This window comes from Oncorhynchus tshawytscha, linkage group LG10 (genome assembly GCF_018296145.1).
Source record: "Oncorhynchus tshawytscha isolate Ot180627B linkage group LG10, Otsh_v2.0, whole genome shotgun sequence".
Taxonomy (NCBI): Eukaryota; Metazoa; Chordata; class Actinopteri; order Salmoniformes; family Salmonidae; genus Oncorhynchus; species Oncorhynchus tshawytscha.
Window position 1 is genome coordinate 74,968,429 of NC_056438.1, and position 21,016 is coordinate 74,989,444.

Genomic DNA, 21,016 nt, shown 5'->3' on the forward strand with positions numbered 1-21,016 from the left:
CCTTAGTCTTGGCTACGTTGAGGGAGAGGTTGTTATTCTGGCACCACTGTTGTCCTTGCACCACACGGTCAGGTCTCTGACCTGCTCCCTATAGGCTGTCTCATCGTTGTCAGTGAATATAGGGTATTATAAGAGTCCCTCCCCATCAGAGTTACAGTACATAGGGTTAATATAAGAGTCCCTCCCCATCAGAGTTACAGTACATAGGGTGACAAATGTCAATGGTATGTTATGTAAAGCAACTCAACCCAAATGAACATACTATGATCAGGACAGTGTGCAGGCCAGGCAGGGGTTCTGAGAACCATGACTACGTCCCACATGGCCCTCTATTCCCTACATAGTGCACTACTATAGACCAGGACCCTAAAGAACCCTATTCCCTACATAGTGCACTACTTTAGACCAGGACCCTAAAGAACCCTATTCCCTACATAGTGCACTACTATAGACCAGGACCCTATAGAACCCTATTCCCTACATAATGCACTACTATAGACCAGGACCCTATAGAACCCTATTCCCTATTCAGTGCACTACTTTTGACCAGGGCCCACACATCATAGGTGGCTGGTGGGAGGAGATTAAGGAGGATGCGCTCCTGATAAGGACAATGTAATAAATGCCATTCAGCTCTACCAACTGAGCCCCAGTAATAGGGTCAGCGGCAGAGAATCCCAGTGGAGAGAGGGGAGCCAGCCAGGCAGAGTCAGCAAAGGTGGTTCTTCGCTCCTGTGCCTTGCTGTTCACCTTCGCACCCCTGGGCCAGACTACACTCAATCATGGGACCTACTGAAGAGATTACTCTTCAGTAAAGACATAAAGGACTAGACCGAGTCTGCGTCTATCACATGAATAGGCAGAACATTCCATAAAAATGGAGCTCTATAGGATAAAGCCCTGCCTCCAGCTGTTTGCTTAGAAATTGTAGGGACAATGAGGAGGCCTGCGTCTTGTGACCGTAGCGTACGTGTAGGTATGTACGACAGGACCAAATCAGAGATATAGGTAGGAGCAAGCCCTTGTAATGCTTTGTAGGTTAACAGTAAAACCTTGAAAACAGCCTTAATTAACAGGAAGCCTTAAGTCAAATCTGTAACTCGGCCACTCAGGAAAACTCATTGTCTTCTTGGTAAGCAACTCCAGTGTAGATGTGACATTGTGTTCTAGGTTATTGTTCTGCTGAAAGGGGAATTCATATCCCAGTGTCTGGTGGAAATCAGACTGAACCAGGTTCTCCTCCAGGATGTTGCCTGTGTCATAAATACCTAAACTTTGATAATCATGTGCTGATATTTACCAGTTTCTTTATTTACTATAATAGCCAATGTCCCCTAATGACTCACCTGACAGGGAGTCAAATACGTGTTTACTATTCAATGTATCATTCAAGTTGAAAAAAGCCTGAACAAACATGGCTCAAATGTTGTTGATCTCTGAATCTATAGTTTTCTGCTGTTGCATCTTATTTAGTACAGAAATGTCCTGTAAATGATTTGATTTTCTCTGTTGGGGGATGCACATAAACACAGGCTCGATTTTAGTTACAAGTTGTCTTTACTTGCAAGACACACAATGAATCATCATGAATCACACCTATCCTGCTGGTGTTACTGCTGTCAGTGTGGGTTGAGCCAGAAAAGAGAAGTTGCTCAACAGGAAACACAGACAGAAGCAAACATTTCATATGTTAATCTGTCCGTCCGTCTACCTATCTATTATATTCATTGGAGCACCATCTCAACACCATGTCTCTCCTTTTAGGGTTTGGATTGCTGACCTGCATAGCATCATCAGGTAGGCTTTTGTGTTTCTCTCAGGTTCTGTTGTCTGGGCCTCATAAAGAGCAGTCAACTGTCATACTTCAGTAAAAGTATAGATACCTTAATAGAAAATGACTCTAGTAAAAGTCACTCAGTAAAATACTTCTTGAGTAAAAGTAAAACAATTCAACTTAAGTATCAACAGCAAATGTATTTGCTAAAATATACTTTAGTATGAAAAGTACAAGTTTAAATCATTTCACATTCCTTATATTAAGCAAACCAGATGTTTTATTTCTTAAGGGAGTCCGCCAGATCAGAGGCAGTAGGGATGACCAGGGATCTCCTCTTGATAAATGTGTGAATGGGAACATTTTCCTGTCCTGCTAAGCATTCTAAATGGAACAAGTACTTTTGGGTGTCAGGGAAAATGTATGGAGGAAAAAGTACATTGTTTTCTTCAGTAATGTGGTGAAGTAAAAGTAAAAGTTGTCAAAAATATAAATAGTAAAGTACAGATACCCAATAAAACGACGGACATATCTAGATCTTCCTGAGTTATACAGTGTTGATTCAAAGTAGCCTACAGACATATCTAGATCTTCCTGAGTTTTATAGTGTTGATTCAAAGTAGCCTACAGACATATCTAGATCTTCCTGAGTTATACAGTGTTGATTCAAAGTAGTCTACAGACATATCTAGATCTTCCTGAGTTTTATAGTGTTGATTCAAAGTAGTCTACAGACATATCTAGATCTTCCTGAGTTATATAGTTTTGATTCAAAGTAGTCTACAGACATATCTAGATCATTCTGAGTAAAACAGTGTTTATTCAAAGTAGCCTACAGACATATCTAGATCTTCCTGAGTAAAACAGTGTTGATTCAAAGTAGTCTACAGACATTCATTCAGCTTTGATCAAACTTTCTTAAAGAAGAATGATTCTCCAGAGTAGCCTGTTCTCCTCTAGTATAATGTGATTTGGGGCCATGTGGTTTGTGACATGACCTGGATTATAACCTTTATTTAAAGCTTTTTCATCAAACTGACCCTTTTTATTTTTATGTCAGATCTACAACAATCCTCAGACAATTACTTTCATTTTCTGTGTAATTATCATTTCTGTATAAGGCTTTAAACACAGGATAAGAGCTTGCTATGTCACATGATTGTGTATAACACAAAGCCGTCATTAATACTTGTGGAATTATGGATTCATCCTCATTATGCCATTCTCATCATCCTCATCATCCTCATCACATTATTTATTCTGTGTGTTTATTTCACAGATTTCAGCTCTGTGTTTGTGCTGAAGGGACAGGACATTTGTCTAGATGTCCAGGAAAATGTTCAACTGAGAGAGTTGGAGGTTTTCAAGTGGAGCTTCGGATCAGCTAATATCCTAAGATGCACTGATACATTGTCAGTGAGAGTGTCTCCTAGGTACAACAACAGGGTTGAGTTTTATAAGGGAAACTTCTCTCTGCTACTGAAGAACATACAGGAAGGAGACAGTGGACCTTATACTGCAGTAGTGAGTGGTGACAAAGAAAAGACTATTATTGTACACCAGTTAGTTCTCCAAGGTATGTTTGACTAGTTTTTTATAATTTATTATAACGTGACACAGTTACAGTATCAATCAATAGATCAATAGAGTTCAGGTTAAATGCATATTCATTAGTACTCTAGCTCCTGTACTCAGGTTAATATATTAACAATAATGGGGTTTTATTTGTTTTCAGAGAGAGTTGAGCCTCCAGTCCTGACATTGGACTCTAACTCCACCATCAATGGCAACTGTAACGTGACTGTGACCTGCAGAGGCCAGAAAACCTCTGTCACCTCCAGCTGTAACAGCAGCACCTGCTCTCAGGTGGGAGGAGAGAGTAGAGGGGCTGAGACCTCCACTGTCCCCCTGCTCTCTGTCTATGTGGCAGGGGGTTCCATCATTTGTAACCACAGCAACCAAGTCAGCTGGGCCAACGACACCAAGGAGATAGTGGAACTCTGTCCAATGAAATCTGGTAAGACACACACACACACTCACACTCACACTCACACGCACACTCACACTCACACACACAAATAGACATCTTAAATACGGTATGTCTGATGTACACTGAGTGTACAAAACATTAAGAACTATTCTAACTATATGTATGAATTAACATACCTGTGTGTGTGTGCTCACAATACATTAAGAACACCTCCATATATTGAGTTTCACCCCAACTTTTACACTCACAGCAGAAATTCATCCAGGAATGGACTCTACAAGGTGTTGAATGCGTTCCACAGGGATGCTGGCCCATGTTGACTCCAATGCTTCCCACAGTTGTGTCAAGTTGTGTGGATGTCCAAGCTCAACAATAAATTGTTCAGTTTGAAAACCAAGCAGTCTTGGAGTTCTTGACAAAAACCAGTGTGCCTGGCACCTACTAGCATCCCCAGACACAGAGGAGGAAGTGCAAACAGGAGGAAGTGTCTAATCTGTGAGAGGAACTGTAACATATTGTTTGTTTGTTGTGAACCAGTGTCTCCCCTGCTGGTAGCATGTCTATGTGCATGCTGAAGATCATCCTGGTGTCTGTGGGGCTGGTCATCATGATCTCTGCTGTCATCACTGTCCACATCAGGCACAGATTCCACTATGGATAGAATCATGTGTATTGTCTTTTTAGACAACGTGATTCCTGCTCTGTGTCACTGTAAGATTAGGTCATAAAAGTACTTTTTACATTTGTCAGTTGCTACATAAGTTATCAAAACGTAATATAACATAACATGGCCTGACATAATACAGTATCACATGACATAGCATAGCATACAGTATCACATGACATAGCATAGCATACAATATCACATGACATAGCATAGCATACAGTATCACATGACATAGCATAGCATACAGTATCACATGACATAGCATAGCATACAGTATCACATGACATAGCATAGCATACAGTATCACATGTGTATGGGCCATTTGTTTCTTCTTAATACCCAGTATGATGAAATCAAATCAAATTTGATTTAGTCACATGCTTGGTAAACAACAGGTGTAGACTAACAGTGAAATCTTTACAGACGGGTCATTTTCAACAATGCAGTGAAAGATAAAGATACAAAACTAAAAATAGAAATCGTGACAAGCTTTAAATATCGATAAGCTTTAAAAATCGTAAGCTTTAAATATCGTAACAGAATGACAATGCACATCTCACTGTTAATATCCTCACTAGGATGAGGTTTTGACGTTCGTCCACTCTGTTTATTTTCACCCCTCCTGTCCAATTCATCCGAAAGTATCTCAAAATTGTTTGTGTAACTCAAATAAGTTACTTATTGATGATTTGGACATGATTTGGAAAATGTTAACATACTGTAGGTACCATTGACTTGCATTGATTTCCCCTGGGGGCTTTTTGCCCCAAACACTGACTTTACATTTTTACAATTTATTAAAAACTGATTAAAATGTTCCCTCTAACCAAGTGTTATACTGATATACCTGTGTGTACCTGTGTGTACAAAGCATTAAGAACACCTGCTCTGTCCATGACCGACTGAGGAGGTGAATCCAGGTGAAAGCTATGATTCCTTATTGGTGTCACTTGTTAAATACACTTCAATAATATGATATCCAGACCATCACCCGAAGGACGTCCAGCCAACTTGACACAACTGTGGGAAGCATTGGAGTCAACATGGTCCAGCATCCCTGTGGAATTCTTTTGAAACCTTGCAGAGTCCATGCACCGACGAATTGAGGTCATTCTGAGGGCAAAAGGGGGTTTCAACTCAATATTAGGAAGGTGTCCTTCATGTTTTGTACACTGAGTGTATACCAGACAAAATTAATAATCTTTGGGGAATGAAAAGGAACATTATTAACCAGTTCTCAAGATTTGAAAACAATGGTTCTGTTCCGGAACCCAAGAGCTTACTTTCATTCTCGGTTCTGTTTCTCTTCCTCTTTTGTAATATTTTTCTTTTTTTCGGTTTTCGGTTCTGTTCCCTGAACCGGTTACAACCCCTGCTATAGACTCACCATGAACAACACCATCACACTGAGTAATCTTGATTCTTTCTAAAATGAAATGGATTTAATATTCTAATGTTTCAAATTCATATTTTATTTTATTAAGTGCATTTATTCCTCTCCATGCACCTCCATGGTACTGTATCATAATAAGGTGTGTCTGTCTGAAATGCCTTTCTTGCAAACTCAACAATGCAATAATCAATAACAATGTATTACTAGAAAAAAACACACACGAGAAATAAGAATAAAAAATAAACAATAAAGTAAGTAAGCATACTATATACAGGAAATATTTAAAAAGTCAGTTCCAATACCATATTTACATGTGCAGGGAAACTGGAGTAATGGAGGTAGATATTTATTGGAATAAGGAGACTAGGCAACAGGATATAAGAAAAACAGAGCAGCAACAGCTTGCATGTGAATGGGTGTGTAGTCAGTATCTAATCAAATCAAATGTATTTCTAAAGCCCTTTTACATCAGCAGATGTCACAAAGTGCTATACAAAAACTCAGCCTAAAACCCCAAACAGCAAAGCAATGCAGATGGCTAGGAAGCACGTAGCTACGAAAAAATCACAAGATGGGTAGGAACCTAGGAAGGAACCTAGAGAGTAACCAGGCTCTGAGGGGTGGCCAGTCCTCCTCTGGCTGTGTCGGGTGGAGACTTTCAGGGTACATGGCCATTAAGGCCAGATCATTCTTCAAGATGTTCAAAGTTTCATAGATGACTAGCACTGTCAAACAATAATCACAGTGGTTGTACAGGGTGCAACAGGTCAGCACCTTCGGATGTCAGTTGGCTTTTCATTGTCAAGTATTCAGAGATCGAGACAGTAGGTGTGGTAGGGAGGGAGGGAGGGAGGGAGAGAGAGAGAGAGGGAGAGTCGAAAACAGCAGGTCTGGGAAAAGGTAGCACATCTGGTTAAGAAGTCAAGGTTCCATAGCCGCAGGCAGAACAGCAGAATCAGGATCAGCAGCACGACCAGGTGGACTGGGGATGGTGACAGCCAGGAGTCATCAGGCCAGGTAGTCCTGAGGCATGGTCCTAGGGCTCAGGTTCGGGTGGAGAGAGAGGACCTCCTGAAGAGATGAGTCTTCAGTAAAGACTTAATGGTCGAGACAGAGTTTGCATCTCTCACATCCATAGGCAGACCATTCCATAAAAATAGCGTAAGTGTAGGTATATACGGCAGGACCAAATCGGAGAGATACAGTGCATTCAGAAAGTATTCAGACCCCTTGACTTTTTCCACATTTTGATAGGTTACAGTCTTATTCTAAAATTGATAAAAATAATCAATCTATGCACAAAACCCTGTAATGACAAAGAAAAATATGTTTTTAGAAATAAAAAAAATAAAATGGAAATATCACATTTACATAAGTATTCAGACCATTTACTCAGTAATTTGTTGAAGCACCTTTGGCAGCAACTACAGCCTCAAGTCTTCTTGGGTATGACACTACACGCTTGACACATCTGTATTTTGTTGGTCACATACACATGGTTAGCAGATGTTAATGCGAGTAGCGAAATGCTTGTGCTTCTAGTTCCGACAGTGCAGTAATATCTAACAAGTAATCTAACCTAACAATTTCACAACAACTACCAACAACTACCTTATACCTTATAAGTGTAAAGGAATGTATAAGAATATGTACATAAAAATACATGAATGAGCCGAACGGCATAGGGAAGATGCAGTAGATGGTATAGAGTATAGTATATACAGAGGTGTACATATGAGATGAATAATGTAGGGAATGTAAACATTATATAAAGTGGCATTGTTTAAAGTTGCTTGTGATACATTTATTACATACATTTTTTCATTATTAAAGTGGCTAGAGATGAGTCAGTATTTTGGCAGCAGCCACTCAATGTTAGTGATGGCTGTTTAACGGTCTGATGGCCTTGAGATAGAAGCTGTTTTCAGCCTCTCGGTCCCTGCTTTGATGCACCTGTACTGATCTCGCCTTCTGGATGATAACGGTTTGAACAGGCAGGTGCTCGGGTGGTTGTTGTCCTTGACAATATTGTTGGCCTTCCTGTGACATCGGGTGGTGTTGGTGTCCTGGAGGGCAGGTAGTTTGCCCCCGGTGATGCGTTGTGCAGACCTCACTACCCTCTGGAGAGCCTTACGGTTGTGGGCGGAGCAGTTGCCATACCAGGCGGTGATACAGCCCGACAGGATGCTCTCGATTGTACATCTGTAAAAGTTTGTGAGTGTTTTTGGTAACGAGCCAAATTTCTTCAGCCTCGTGAGGTTGAAGAGGCGCTGCTGCACCTTCTTCACCATGCTGTCTGTGTGGGTGGACCATTTCAGTTTGTCCATGATGTGTACGCCGAAGGACTTAAAACTTTCCACCTTCTCCACTACTGTCCCGTCGTTGTGGATAGGGGGCTGCTCCCTCTGCTGTTTCCTGAAATCCACAATCATCTCCTTTGTTTTGTTGACATTGAGTGTGAGGTTATTTTCCTGACACCACACTCCGAGGGCCTTCACCTCCTCCCTGTAGGCCGTCTCGTCGTTGTTGGTAATCAAGCCTACCACTGTAGTGTCGTCTGCAAACTTGATGATTGAGTTGGAGGCGTGCATGGCCACACAGTCATGGGTGAACAGGGAGTACAGGAGAGGGTTGAGAACGCACCCTTATGGGGCCCCAGTGTTGAGGATCAGCGAGATGTTGTTACCTACCCTCACCACCTGGGGGTGGCCCGTCAGGAAGTCCAGGACCCAGTTGCACAGGGCGGGGTTGTGACCCAGGGTCTCGAGCTTAATGACGAGTTTGGAGGGTACTATGGTGTTAAATGCTGAGCTGTTGTTGATGAACAGCATTCTCACATAGATTTTCCTTTTGTCCAGATGGGTTAGGGCAGTGTGCAGTGTGATTGCGATTGCGTTGTCTTTGGACCTATTGGGGGCGGTAAGCAAATTGGAGTGGGTCTAGGGTGTCAGGTAGGGTGGAGGTGGTATGGTCCTTGACTATTCTCTCAAAGCACTTCATGATGACGGAAGTGAGTGCTACGGGGCGATAGTCATTTAGCTCAGATACCTTCGCTTTCTTCGGAACTGGAACAATGGTGGCCCTCTTGAAGCATGTGGGAACAGCCGACTGGGATAGGGATTGATTGAATATGTCCGTAAACACACCAGCCAGCTGGTCTGCGCATGCTCTGATGACGTGGCTGGGGATGCCTACTGGGCCGGCAGCCTTGCAAGGGTTAACACGTTTAAATGTTTTACTCACGTTGGCTGCAGTGAAGGAGAGCCCGCAGGTTTTGGTAGGGGGCCGTGTCAGTGGCCCTGTGTTGTCCTCAAAGCGAGCAAAGAAGTTGTTTAGTTTGTCTGGAGGCAAGACATCGTTGTCTGCGCCGGGGATGGTTTTCCTTTTGTAGTCCGTGATTGACTGTAGACCCTGCCACATACCTCTCGTGTCTGAGCCGTTGAATTGCGTCTCTACACTAACACTTAGCTTGTTTAATTGCCTTGCGGAGGGAATAGCTACACTGTTTGTATTCGGTCATGTTTACGGTAATTTTGCCCTGATTAAAAGCCGTGGTTCACGGTTTCAGTTTTGCGCGAATGCTGCCATCAATCCATGGTTTCTGGTTGGGGAATGTTTTAATAGACGCTGTGGGTACAACATCAACGATGCACTTGCTAATAAACTCGCTCACCAAATCAATGTTATTGTCCGACGCTATTCGGGACATATCCCAGTCCACGTTATCAATCAATCTTGAAGCGTCCGATTGGTCGGACCAGCGTTGAACAGACCAGAGCACAGGCGCTTCCTGTTTTAGTTTCTGTCTATAGGCTGGGAGTAACAAAATGGAGTTGTGGTCAGATTTTCTGAAAGGAGGGAGGGGAGGGCTTTATATACATCGCGGAAGTTAGAATAACAATGATCTAGGGTTTTGCCAGCCAGGGTTGTGCATTCTATATGCTGATAAAATTATTGGAGCCTTGTTTTCAGATTAGCCTTGTTAAAATCCTCAGCTACAATAAATGCGGCCTCAGGATATGTGGTTTCCAGTTTACATAGAGTCAAATGAAGTTCTTTCAGGGCCGTCAATGTCAGGGCCGTCTGATTGGGGCGGGATATACACGACTGTGAGTATGACTGAAGAGAATTCTCTTGGGAGATAATGTGGCATTTGATTGTAAAGAATTCTAGGTCAGGTGAACAAAAGGACTTGAGTTCCTGTATGTTGTTATGATCACACCACATCTCGTTAATCATAAGGTATACACCCCCCGCCCCTCTTCTTACTAGAGAGATGTTTGTGTCTCTCTGGAAGGCAACCCTTGCTCGGATTCCGTCTACCCTGTTGTCAAGAGACTGGACATTAGCGAGTAGTATGGTAGGGAGCGGTGCGCGATGTGCCCGTCTACGGAGCTTGACCAGAAGACCGCTCTGTCTGCCCCTTCTGCGGCGTCGTTGTTTAGGGTCGCCGGCTGGGATCCGATCCATTGTCCTGGGTGGTGGACCAAACAGAAAATCCGCTTCGGGAAAGTCGTATTCCTGCTCGTAATGTTGGCGTTGCTCTTATATCCAATAGTACTTCCAGACTGTATGTAATAAAACCTAATATTTCCTGGGGTAACAATGTAAGAAATAACATGTAAAAAAAAAAAAATGCCTAGTTTCCTAGGAACGTGAAGCGAGGGCGGCCATCTCTGTCGGCGCCGGATGTTGACATCTCTGCAGATAGTCTCAAACTCTGCCAGGTTGGATGGGGAGAGTTGCCGCAGAGCTATTTTCAGGTCTCTCCAGACATATTCGATCAGAATCAAGTCCAGGCTCAAGGACATCCAAAGACTTGTCTCCAAGCCAATCTGGTGTTGTTTTGACTGTGTGCTTAGGGTCGTTGTTCTGTTGGAAGGTGAACCTTCGCCACAATCTGAGGTCCTGAGCGGAGAAGGTTATCGTCAAGGATTTCACTGTAATTTGGTCTGTTGATCTTTCCCTCGATCCTGACTAGTCTCCCAGTCCCCACAGCATGATGCTGCCACCACCACCATGCTTCACCATGCCAGGTTTCCTCCAGGTGTGACGCTTGGCATTCAAGCCAAAGAGTTCCACCTTGGGTTCAAAACAAATCAAAGTTTATTTTCAGTTGCACCGAATACAACAGAGAATCTTGTTTCCCATGGTCAGAGTCTTTAGATGCCATTTGTCAAACTCCAAGTGGGCTGTCATGTGCCTTTTGCTGAGGAGTGGCTTCCGTCTGGCTACTCTACCATAAAGGCTTGATTGGTGGAGTGCTGTAGAGATTGTTGTCCTTCTGGAATATTCTCACATCTCCACTGAGGAACTCTGGAGCTCTATCAGAGTGATTACCAGGTTCTTGGTCACCTCTCTGACCAATACCCATCTCCCCTGATTGCTCAGTTTGACAGGTCAGCCAGCTCTAGAAAGAGTCTTGGTGGTTCCAAACTTCTTCCATTTAAGAATGATGGAGGCCAATGAGTTCTTGGGGACCTTCAATGCTGCAGAAATGTTTTTGTGCTCTTCCCCAGGTTTGTGTCTCTACACAATCCTATATCAGAACTCTACGAGCAATTCCTTTAACCTCATGGCTTGTTTTTAGCTCTGACATGCACTGACAACTGTGGGACCTTATATAGACAGGTGTGTGCTTTTTCAAATCATGTCAAAACAATTGAATTTACCACAGGTGGACTGCAATCAAGTAGTAGAAACCTCTCAATGATTATCAAAGGAAACAGGATGCACCTGAGCTCAATTTCGAGTCTCATAGCAAAGTGTCTCTGTTATTTTTATATATTTGCTAACATTTCTAAAAACCTGTTTTTTCTTTGTGATTATGGGGTATTGTGTGTAGTTTTATATTCAATACATTTTAGAATAAGGCTGTAACGTAACAAAATGCTGAAAAGGTCAAGTGGTCAGAATACTTTCAGAAGGCAATGTACATGGGTATTTTTGAGGAAATGCTATTTCAATCTCAAGGGTATTTTCTGTTAAGTGCTACACCACAAACACTGCTGATGGTGACACGTGACTCGTCCACTTCCCATAAACCATCCATCACTGCTGCGCCGTACACACTCAAGTTGTACAACTGAGCTACAACGACTTTGGTGAACAATGACACAAGCTTAGTGGAAAGTCGACACAGAACAATGGTTGTGTCAATAATTCTGTGCAGAAAAACCTTCTGTTGTCTGTGTCCAAAAATGAACTGTTGTTACAAACATTGTGTCAAGTGTGTTGTACAACCTGAGTCTGTGCAGGTCCTGCCTGCCTGCATGCCTGTCTGTCCTGCCTGCATGCCTGTCTGTCCTGCCTGCATGCCTGTCTGTCCTGCCTGTCTGTCTGTCTGTCCGTCCTGTCTGCATGCCTGTCTGTCCTGCCTGTCTGTCCTGCCTGCATGCCTGTCTGTCATGCCTGTCTGTCCTGCCTGCATGCCTGTCTGTCATGCCTGTCTGTCATGCCTGTCTGTCCTGCCTGCATGCCTGTCTGTCCTGCCTGCCGAGTGATTGGGGCGTCTCTCCACCTCTCTCTCTGGCATCACTCCCCCATCAGAGTTATAGAAATAGGGTTATATAAGAGTCCCTCCCTATCAGAGTTACAGAACATAGGGTTATATAAGAGTCCCTCCCCATCAGAGTTACAGTACACACTGTAGGGTTACATAAGAGTCCCTCCCCATCAGAGTTACAGTACATAGGGTTATATAAGAGTCCCTCCCTATCAGAGTTACAGTACACACTGTAGGGTTACATAAGAGTCCCTCCCCATCAGAGTTACAGTACATAGTGTTACATAAGAGTCCCTCCCCATCAGAGTTACAGAACATAGGGTTATATAAGAGTCCCTCCCCATCAGAGTTACAGTACACACTGTAGGGTTTTATAAGAGTCCCTCCCCATCAGAGTTACAGTACATAGGGTTAATCAAATCAAATCAATGTTTATTTGTCACGTGCGCCGAATACAGGTAGCCTAGTGTTTAGAGCGGTGGACTCGTAACCGAAGGGTTGCAAGATCAAATCCCTGAACTGACAAGGTACAAATCTGTCGTTCTGCCCCTGAACAAGGCAGTTAACCAACTGTTCCTAGGCCGTCATTGAAAACAAGAATGTGTTCTTAACTGACTTGCCTAGTAAAATAAAGGTAAAATAAAGGTAAATAAAGAATAAAACAACAGTGAAATGCTTACTTACAGGCTCTAACCAATAGTGCAAAAAAGGTATTAGGTGAACAATAGGTAAGTAAAGAAATAAAAACAAGAGTAAAAAGACAGTGAATAACAGTAGCGAGGCTGTATACAGTAGCGAGGCTATAAAAGTAGCGAGGCTACATACAGACACTGTTTAGTCAGACTGATTAAGGTAGTCTGTACTTGTAGATACGGTTAAAGTGACTATGCATATATGATGAACAGAGAGTAGCAGTAGCTTAAATAGGGGTTGGTGGGTGGTGGGACACAATGCAGATAGCCCGGTTAGCCAATGTGCGGGAGTACTGGTTGGTCGTGCCATTTGAGGTAGTATGTACATATGTACATGAATGTATAGTTAAATTGACTGTGCATATATGATAAACAGAGTGTAGCAGCAGCTTCAAATAGTGGTTGGGGGTGGGGCACACAATGCAAATAGTCAGGGTAGCCACTTGATTACTTGTTCAGGAGTCTTATGGCTTGGTGGTAAAAACTGTTGAGAAGCCTTTTTGTCCTAGACTTGGCACTCCGCTTGCCATGCGGTAGTAGAGAGAACAGTCTATGACTGGGGTGGCTGGGGTCTTTGACAATATTTAGGTCCTTCCTCTGACACCGCCTGGTGTAGATATCCTGGATGGCAGGCCAGTGATGTACTGGGCCGTACGCACTACCCTCTGTAGTGCCTTGCGGTCGGAGGCCGAGCAATTGCCGTAGCAGGCAGTGATGCAACCACTGTTGCAGCTGTAGAACATTTTGAGGTTCTCAGGACCCATGCCAAATCTTTTAGTTTCCTGAGGGGGAATAGGCTTTGTCGTGCCCTCTTCACAGCTGTCTTGGTGTGTTTGGACCATTCTAGTTTGTTAGTGATGTGGACACCAAGGAACTTGAAGCTCTCAACCTGCTCACCTACAGCCCCGTCGATGAGAATGGGGGCGTACTCGGTCGTCCTTTTCCTGTAGTCCACGATCATATCCTTAGTCTTGGCTACGTTGAGGGAGAGGTTGTTATTCTGGCACCACTGTTGTCCTTGCACCACACGGTCAGGTCTCTGACCTGCTCCCTATAGGCTGTCTCATCGTTGTCAGTGAATATAGGGTATTATAAGAGTCCCTCCCCATCAGAGTTACAGTACATAGGGTTAATATAAGAGTCCCTCCCCATCAGAGTTACAGTACATAGGGTGACAAATGTCAATGGTATGTTATGTAAAGCAACTCAACCCAAATGAACATACTATGATCAGGACAGTGTGCAGGCCAGGCAGGGGTTCTGAGAACCATGACTACGTCCCACATGGCCCTCTATTCCCTACATAGTGCACTACTATAGACCAGGACCCTAAAGAACCCTATTCCCTACATAGTGCACTACTTTAGACCAGGACCCTAAAGAACCCTATTCCCTACATAGTGCACTACTATAGACCAGGACCCTATAGAACCCTATTCCCTACATAATGCACTACTATAGACCAGGACCCTATAGAACCCTATTCCCTATTCAGTGCACTACTTTTGACCAGGGCCCACACATCATAGGTGGCTGGTGGGAGGAGATTAAGGAGGATGCGCTCCTGATAAGGACAATGTAATAAATGCCATTCAGCTCTACCAACTGAGCCCCAGTAATAGGGTCAGCGGCAGAGAATCCCAGTGGAGAGAGGGGAGCCAGCCAGGCAGAGTCAGCAAAGGTGGTTCTTCGCTCCTGTGCCTTGCTGTTCACCTTCGCACCCCTGGGCCAGACTACACTCAATCATGGGACCTACTGAAGAGATTACTCTTCAGTAAAGACATAAAGGACTAGACCGAGTCTGCGTCTATCACATGAATAGGCAGAACATTCCATAAAAATGGAGCTCTATAGGATAAAGCCCTGCCTCCAGCTGTTTGCTTAGAAATTGTAGGGACAATGAGGAGGCCTGCGTCTTGTGACCGTAGCGTACGTGTAGGTATGTACGACAGGACCAAATCAGAGATATAGGTAGGAGCAAGCCCTTGTAATGCTTTGTAGGTTAACAGTAAAACCTTGAAAACAGCCTTAATTAACAGGAAGCCTTAAGTCAAATCTGTAACTCGGCCACTCAGGAAAACTCATTGTCTTCTTGGTAAGCAACTCCAGTGTAGATGTGACATTGTGTTCTAGGTTATTGTTCTGCTGAAAGGGGAATTCATATCCCAGTGTCTGGTGGAAATCAGACTGAACCAGGTTCTCCTCCAGGATGTTGCCTGTGTCATAAATACCTAAACTTTGATAATCATGTGCTGATATTTACCAGTTTCTTTATTTACTATAATAGCCAATGTCCCCTAATGACTCACCTGACAGGGAGTCAAATACGTGTTTACTATTCAATGTATCATTCAAGTTGAAAAAAGCCTGAACAAACATGGCTCAAATGTTGTTGATCTCTGAATCTATAGTTTTCTGCTGTTGCATCTTATTTAGTACAGAAATGTCCTGTAAATGATTTGAATTTCTCTGTTGGGGAGATGCACATAAACACAGGCTCGATTTTAGTTACAAGTTGTCTTTACTTGCAAGACACACAATGAATCATCATGAATCAAACCTATCCTGCTGGTGTTACTGCTGTCAGTGTGGGTTGAGCCAGAAAAGAGAAGTTGCTCAACAGGAAACACAGACAGAAGCAAACATTTCATATGTTAATCTGTCCGTCCGTCTACCTATCTATTATATTCATTGGAGCACCATCTCAACACCATGTCTCTCCTTTTAGGGATTGGATTGCTGACCTGCATAGCATCATCAGGTAGGCTTTTGTGTTTCTCTCAGGTTCTGTTGTCTGGGCCTCATAAAGAGCAGTCAACTGTCATACTTCAGTAAAAGTATAGATACCTTAATAGAAAATGACTCTAGTAAAAGTCACTCAGTAAAATACTTCTTGAGTAAAAGTAAAACAATTAAACTTAAGTATCAACAGCAAATGTATTTGCTAAAATATACTTTAGTATGAAAAGTACAAGTTTAAATCATTTCACATTCCTTATATTAAGCAAACCAGATGTTTTATTTCTTAAGGGAGTCCGCCAGATCAGAGGCAGTAGGGATGACCAGGGATCTCCTCTTGATAAATGTGTGAATGGGAACATTTTCCTGTCCTGCTAAGCATTCTAAATGGAACAAGTACTTTTGGGTGTCAGGGAAAATGTATGGAGGTAAAAAGTACATTGTTTTCTTCAGTAATGTGGTGAAGTAAAAGTAAAAGTTGTCAAAAATATAAATAGTAAAGTACAGATACCCAATAAAACGACGGACATATCTAGATCTTCCTGAGTTATACAGTGTTGATTCAAAGTAGCCTACAGACATATCTAGATCTTCCTGAGTTATATAGTGTTGATTCAAAGTAGCCTACAGACATATCTAGATCTTCCTGAGTTATACAGTGTTGATTCAAAGTAGCCTACAGACATATCTAGATCTTCCTGAGTTATAGTGTTGATTCAAAGTAGCCTACAGACATATCTAGATCTTCCTGAGTTTTATAGTGTTGATTCAAAGTAGTCTACAGACATATCTAGATCTTCCTGAGTTATACAGTGTTGATTCAAAGTAGTCTACAGACATATCTAGATCATTCTGAGTAAAACAGTGTTTATTCAAAGTAGCCTACAGACATATCTAGATCTTCCTGAGTAAAACAGTGTTGATTCAAAGTAGTCTACAGACATTCATTCAGCTTTGATCAAACTTTCTTAAAGAAGAATGATTCTCCAGAGTAGCCTGTTCTCCTCTAGTATAATGTGATTTGGGGCCATGTGGTTTGTGACATGACCTGGATTATAACCTTTATTTAAAGCTTTTTCATCAAACTGACCCTTTTTATTTTTATGTCAGATCTACAACAATCCTCAGACAATTACTTTCATTTTCTGTGTAATTATAATTTCTGTATAAGGCTTTAAACACAGGATAAGAGCTTGCTATGTCATGATTGTGTATAACACAAAGCCGTCATTAATACTTGTGGAATTATGGATTCATCCTCATCATGCCATTCTCATCATCCTCATCATCCTCATCATTTCCTCTTCATCACATCAACTATTCTGTGTTTATTTCAGAGCCCAGTGCTGAGACCTCTGTGTTTATTTCAGAGCCCAGTGCTGAGACCTCTGTGTTTATTTCAGAGCCCAGTGCTGAGACCTCTGTGTTTATTTCAGAGCCCAGTGCTGAGACCTCTGTGTTTATTTCAGAGCCCAGTGCTGAGACCTCTGTGTTTATTTCAGAGCCCAGTGCTGAGACCTCTGTGTTTATGCTGAAGGGACAGGATGTTCTCCTGAATGTCCAGACAAATGTTCAACTCCAAGAGGTTGATGTGCTTTTTTGGAAGTTTAACAGATTAGACCTTGTTGTAAAGTACCCCCCAAAAGTTACCTTTGAAAGGTACCGAGGTAGGGCTGAATTTAGTGTGGGAGACTTCTCTCTGCTACTGAAGAACATACAGGACGGAGACAGTGGACTTTATGATGCAGTAGTGAGTGGTAACAATGACAGAAATGTTGCTAAATACGTGTTGGTAGTTCAAGGTAGGTTTATCCTTGTTATTTGTTGTTGTTCTTCTTGCTGTTGTTTGGTAGCACTTTACTTGACCAAACATTTTCTACTGGTATACAACTCCATTTATCCCAGTTTGTCTATTTGTTTTCAGAGAGAGTTGAGCCACCAGTTCTGACAGTGGACTCTGTCTCCTCCATTAATGGCATCTGTAACGTGACTGTGACCTGCAGAGGTCAGAAAACCTCTGTCACCTCCAGCTGTAACAACAGCACCTGCTCTCAGGTGGGAGGAGAGAGTAGAGGGGCTGAGACCTCCACTGTCCCCCTGCTCTCTGTGTATGTGGCAGGGGTTCCATCATCTGTAACCACAGCAACCAAGTCAGCTGGGTGAACGACACCAAGGAGATAGTGGAACTCTGTCCATTGAAATCTGGTAAGACACAAACACACAAATACTGCACACAAATACACATCTCCAATATTGTATGCCAGTTATACACTGAGTGCACAAAACATTAAGAACACCTTCCTAAAATTGAATTGCACCCCACTTTACCCCTCAGAAGAGCCTCTGCTCGTTTAGGCATGGACTCTACAAGGTGGCCCATGTTGACTCCATTGCTTTCCACAGTTGTGTTAACTTGGCTGGTCGTCCTGGCACCTATCACATATCCCGTTTCAAAGAACTTCAATATTTTGTCTTTCCCATTCACCCTCTGAATGGCACACAGACACAATCCATGTCTCAGTTGTCTCAAGCCTTAAAATCCTTCTTCAACCTGTCTCCTCCCCTTCATCTACACTGATTGAAGTGGATTTAACAGGTAACATCAATAAGAGATCATAGCTTTCACCTGGATTCACCTGGTCAGTCTATGTCACGGAAAGAGCAGGTGTTCTTAATGTTTTGTACACTCAGTGTATTAATAGAAGAACTGTAATCGTGTCCCCAGACTAATCTCACACAGGAGGAAGTGTCTAATCTGTGAGAGGAACTGTAACATATTGTTTGTTTGTTGTGAACCAGTGTCTCCCCCTGCTGGTAGCGTGTCTATGTGCATGCTGAAGATCATCCTGGTGTCTGTGGGGCTGGTCATCATGATCTCTGCTGTCATCACTGTCCACATCAGGGACAGATTCCACTATGGATAGAATCATGTGTGTTGTATTTTTTTCTACCTCAGACAAAGTGATTTAGGCTCATGCTTCATTACTGAAAAAGTAGAGATTCATGATGATTATTATCAGTATTTTGTCTCATCTGGTTTTCTATTTGAAATAATTGTTGGTCATACTGGTCTTGGCCAGTCAGTTGACTGCTCTTCCCACATAAAGCCTCCAGTTCCCTCGATGGATGATCGATCAGTCAACCTACTTTTGTTGACAAATTTGACACCTTTTGGAAGCAGACAATGCTCTATAAGGGGATGGGATCCACCTAATCACTTCTGTGTCTGGATCCTGTCCAAACACTACAAGGCAGAGTTGAGGCATTGACTGATCAAATCAAGCTCCTCAAAATGTATTTACTCCCATTAAATAGCATTGATATCATTCTGCCACAGCTTCTCATGTTGATAGGTGTATTGTAAACAGTAATTCTGTGCCTGCCATTTTAATTTCCATTGACAGCTCTGTTAGCTCCCGTTAGCTCTGTTGTTAGCGCCACCTATGCTATTAATAGTTTTACAGTATATCAAGCTATCGTTTTGCTACATGTGCTCATAAGCATAGTGTTATTGTTCATTGTTCTATTGTACTCATTTATCTGAAATCTTATATTAGCTCAGGAACCAGGAAGCCCATTGTGGCTAGCTCAACCAGTTCTATTGACTCTTGTGTCACCATGGATACTCCTGCTGTTTTCAAATCTCGCAGAAGGCTTGGACTGTTACATTAAAATGTGCCTGATGTCTAAACTGGACGTTCTGGGTGCATGACACTAGTCCAGATGTTTTGTTTATCTCATCATGCAACAATTTCATAGATTTTACTGAGTTACAGTTCTTATAGGGAAATAAGTCAATTTAAATAAATGAATTAGGTCTTAATCTATGGATTTCACATGACTGGGAATACAGACATACATCTGTTGGTCTCAGATACCTTAAGATAAAAGATATGGGCGTGGATCAGAAAACCAGTCAGTATCTGGTGTGACCACCATTTGCCTTATGCAGCGTGACACATCTCCTTCACATAGAGTTGATCAGGCTGTTGATTGTGGTCTGTGAAAATGTTGTCCCACTCCTCTTCAATGGCTGTACAAAGTTGCTGGATATTGGTGGGAACTGGGACACGCTGTCGTACATGTTGATCCAGAGCATCCCACACGTGCTCAAAGGGTGAAATGTCTGAGTATGCAGGCCGTGGAAGAACTGGGACATTTTCAGCTTCCAGGAATTGTGTACAGATCCTTGCGACATGGGGCTGGATGGATGGATGGCACGACGATGGGCCTCAGGACCTTGTCATGGTACCTCTGTGCATTCAAATAAATCAAATGCAATTGTGTTCGTTGACCGTAGCTTATGTCTGCCCATACCATAACCGCACCGCCACCATGGGTCACTCTGTTCACAATATTGACACCACATGCCCACATGTGTACCTGTCCAATGTACCTGTCCCCTTGCTCAGCTGTGCACCGGGGCCTCCCACTCCACTTTCCATTCTGGTTAGTGCCAGATGCGCTGTTCTGTGAAGAGAGTAATACACAGCGTTGTACGAGATTGTACGAGATTTCTCAGAACAAGAATAGACTGACGAGTTTAAGAAGAAAGGTCTTTGTTTCTGGTTATTTTGTGCCTGTAATCAAACCCACATATGATGATGCTCCATATACTCAACTAGTCTAAAGAAGGACAGTTTTATTGCTTCTTTAATCAGGTCAACAGTTTTCATCTGTGCATAATTGCAAAAGGGTTTTCTAATGATCAATTAGCTAATCCAAGTTTATAATTTTAAAGGCTAACAAAACGTGCCATTGGGACACAGGAGTGATGGTTGCTGATAATGGGCCTATGTACACCTTTGTAGATATTCCATTAAAAAATCATCTTTTTCCAGTTACAATAGTCATTTACAACATTAACAATGTCTACACTGTATTTCTTACCAATTTGATGTTATCTTAAATGGACCAAAAATGTGCTTTTTAAAAAAAAACAAGGACATTTCTAAGTGATCCCAAACTTTTGAACGGTAGTGTACATTTTTGTACATTTGAATGTTGCAGCAATAGGACCTTAGGCCTATCGTTTGAGTGAGCGGGACGGAACATCATTTTGAAACAAGCCCTGATCCCAATGAATAGACTGCCCCCACATGGAGAAAAAGATAACTGCTCATTTTCAGCCACTCACAAGGCTCATTTGAATTTCCTTCTTTTTTTTGCATCAGCAAAATTATCTGCAACAAAATCAAGTTAAGATCTGACATCTGTAGGCCCATCTGACTTGTTCGCTGGTGTCACAGATGATGG

At 42.5% G+C, this 21,016-nt stretch overlaps 1 protein-coding gene across 4 annotated transcripts; it reads left to right on the forward strand.

Moving 5' to 3' along the window:
• Positions 1–1,627: 1,627 nt before the first annotated feature.
• Positions 1,628–20,052, forward strand: LOC112260884 (SLAM family member 5). Of its 4 annotated transcripts, XM_042329071.1 has the most exons (7): positions 1,628–1,797; positions 3,054–3,350; positions 3,510–3,791; positions 15,750–15,782; positions 17,263–17,562; positions 17,685–17,965; positions 18,560–20,052. In XM_042329071.1, exons 1-6 carry the CDS (start codon positions 1,749–1,751, stop codon positions 17,921–17,923), a joined length of 1,200 nt encoding a protein of 399 aa, XP_042185005.1. In that variant the 5' UTR covers positions 1,628–1,748; the 3' UTR covers positions 17,924–17,965; positions 18,560–20,052. The 4 variants fall into 4 exon arrangements, with proteins under 4 accessions (XP_042185005.1, XP_042185007.1, XP_042185006.1 ...); XM_042329072.1 differs by lacking the exon at positions 17,263–17,562 and having other exon boundaries at positions 1,633–1,797; XM_042329073.1 differs by lacking the exons at positions 15,750–15,782; positions 17,263–17,562 and having other exon boundaries at positions 1,632–1,797.
• Positions 20,053–21,016: the final 964 nt, after the last annotated feature.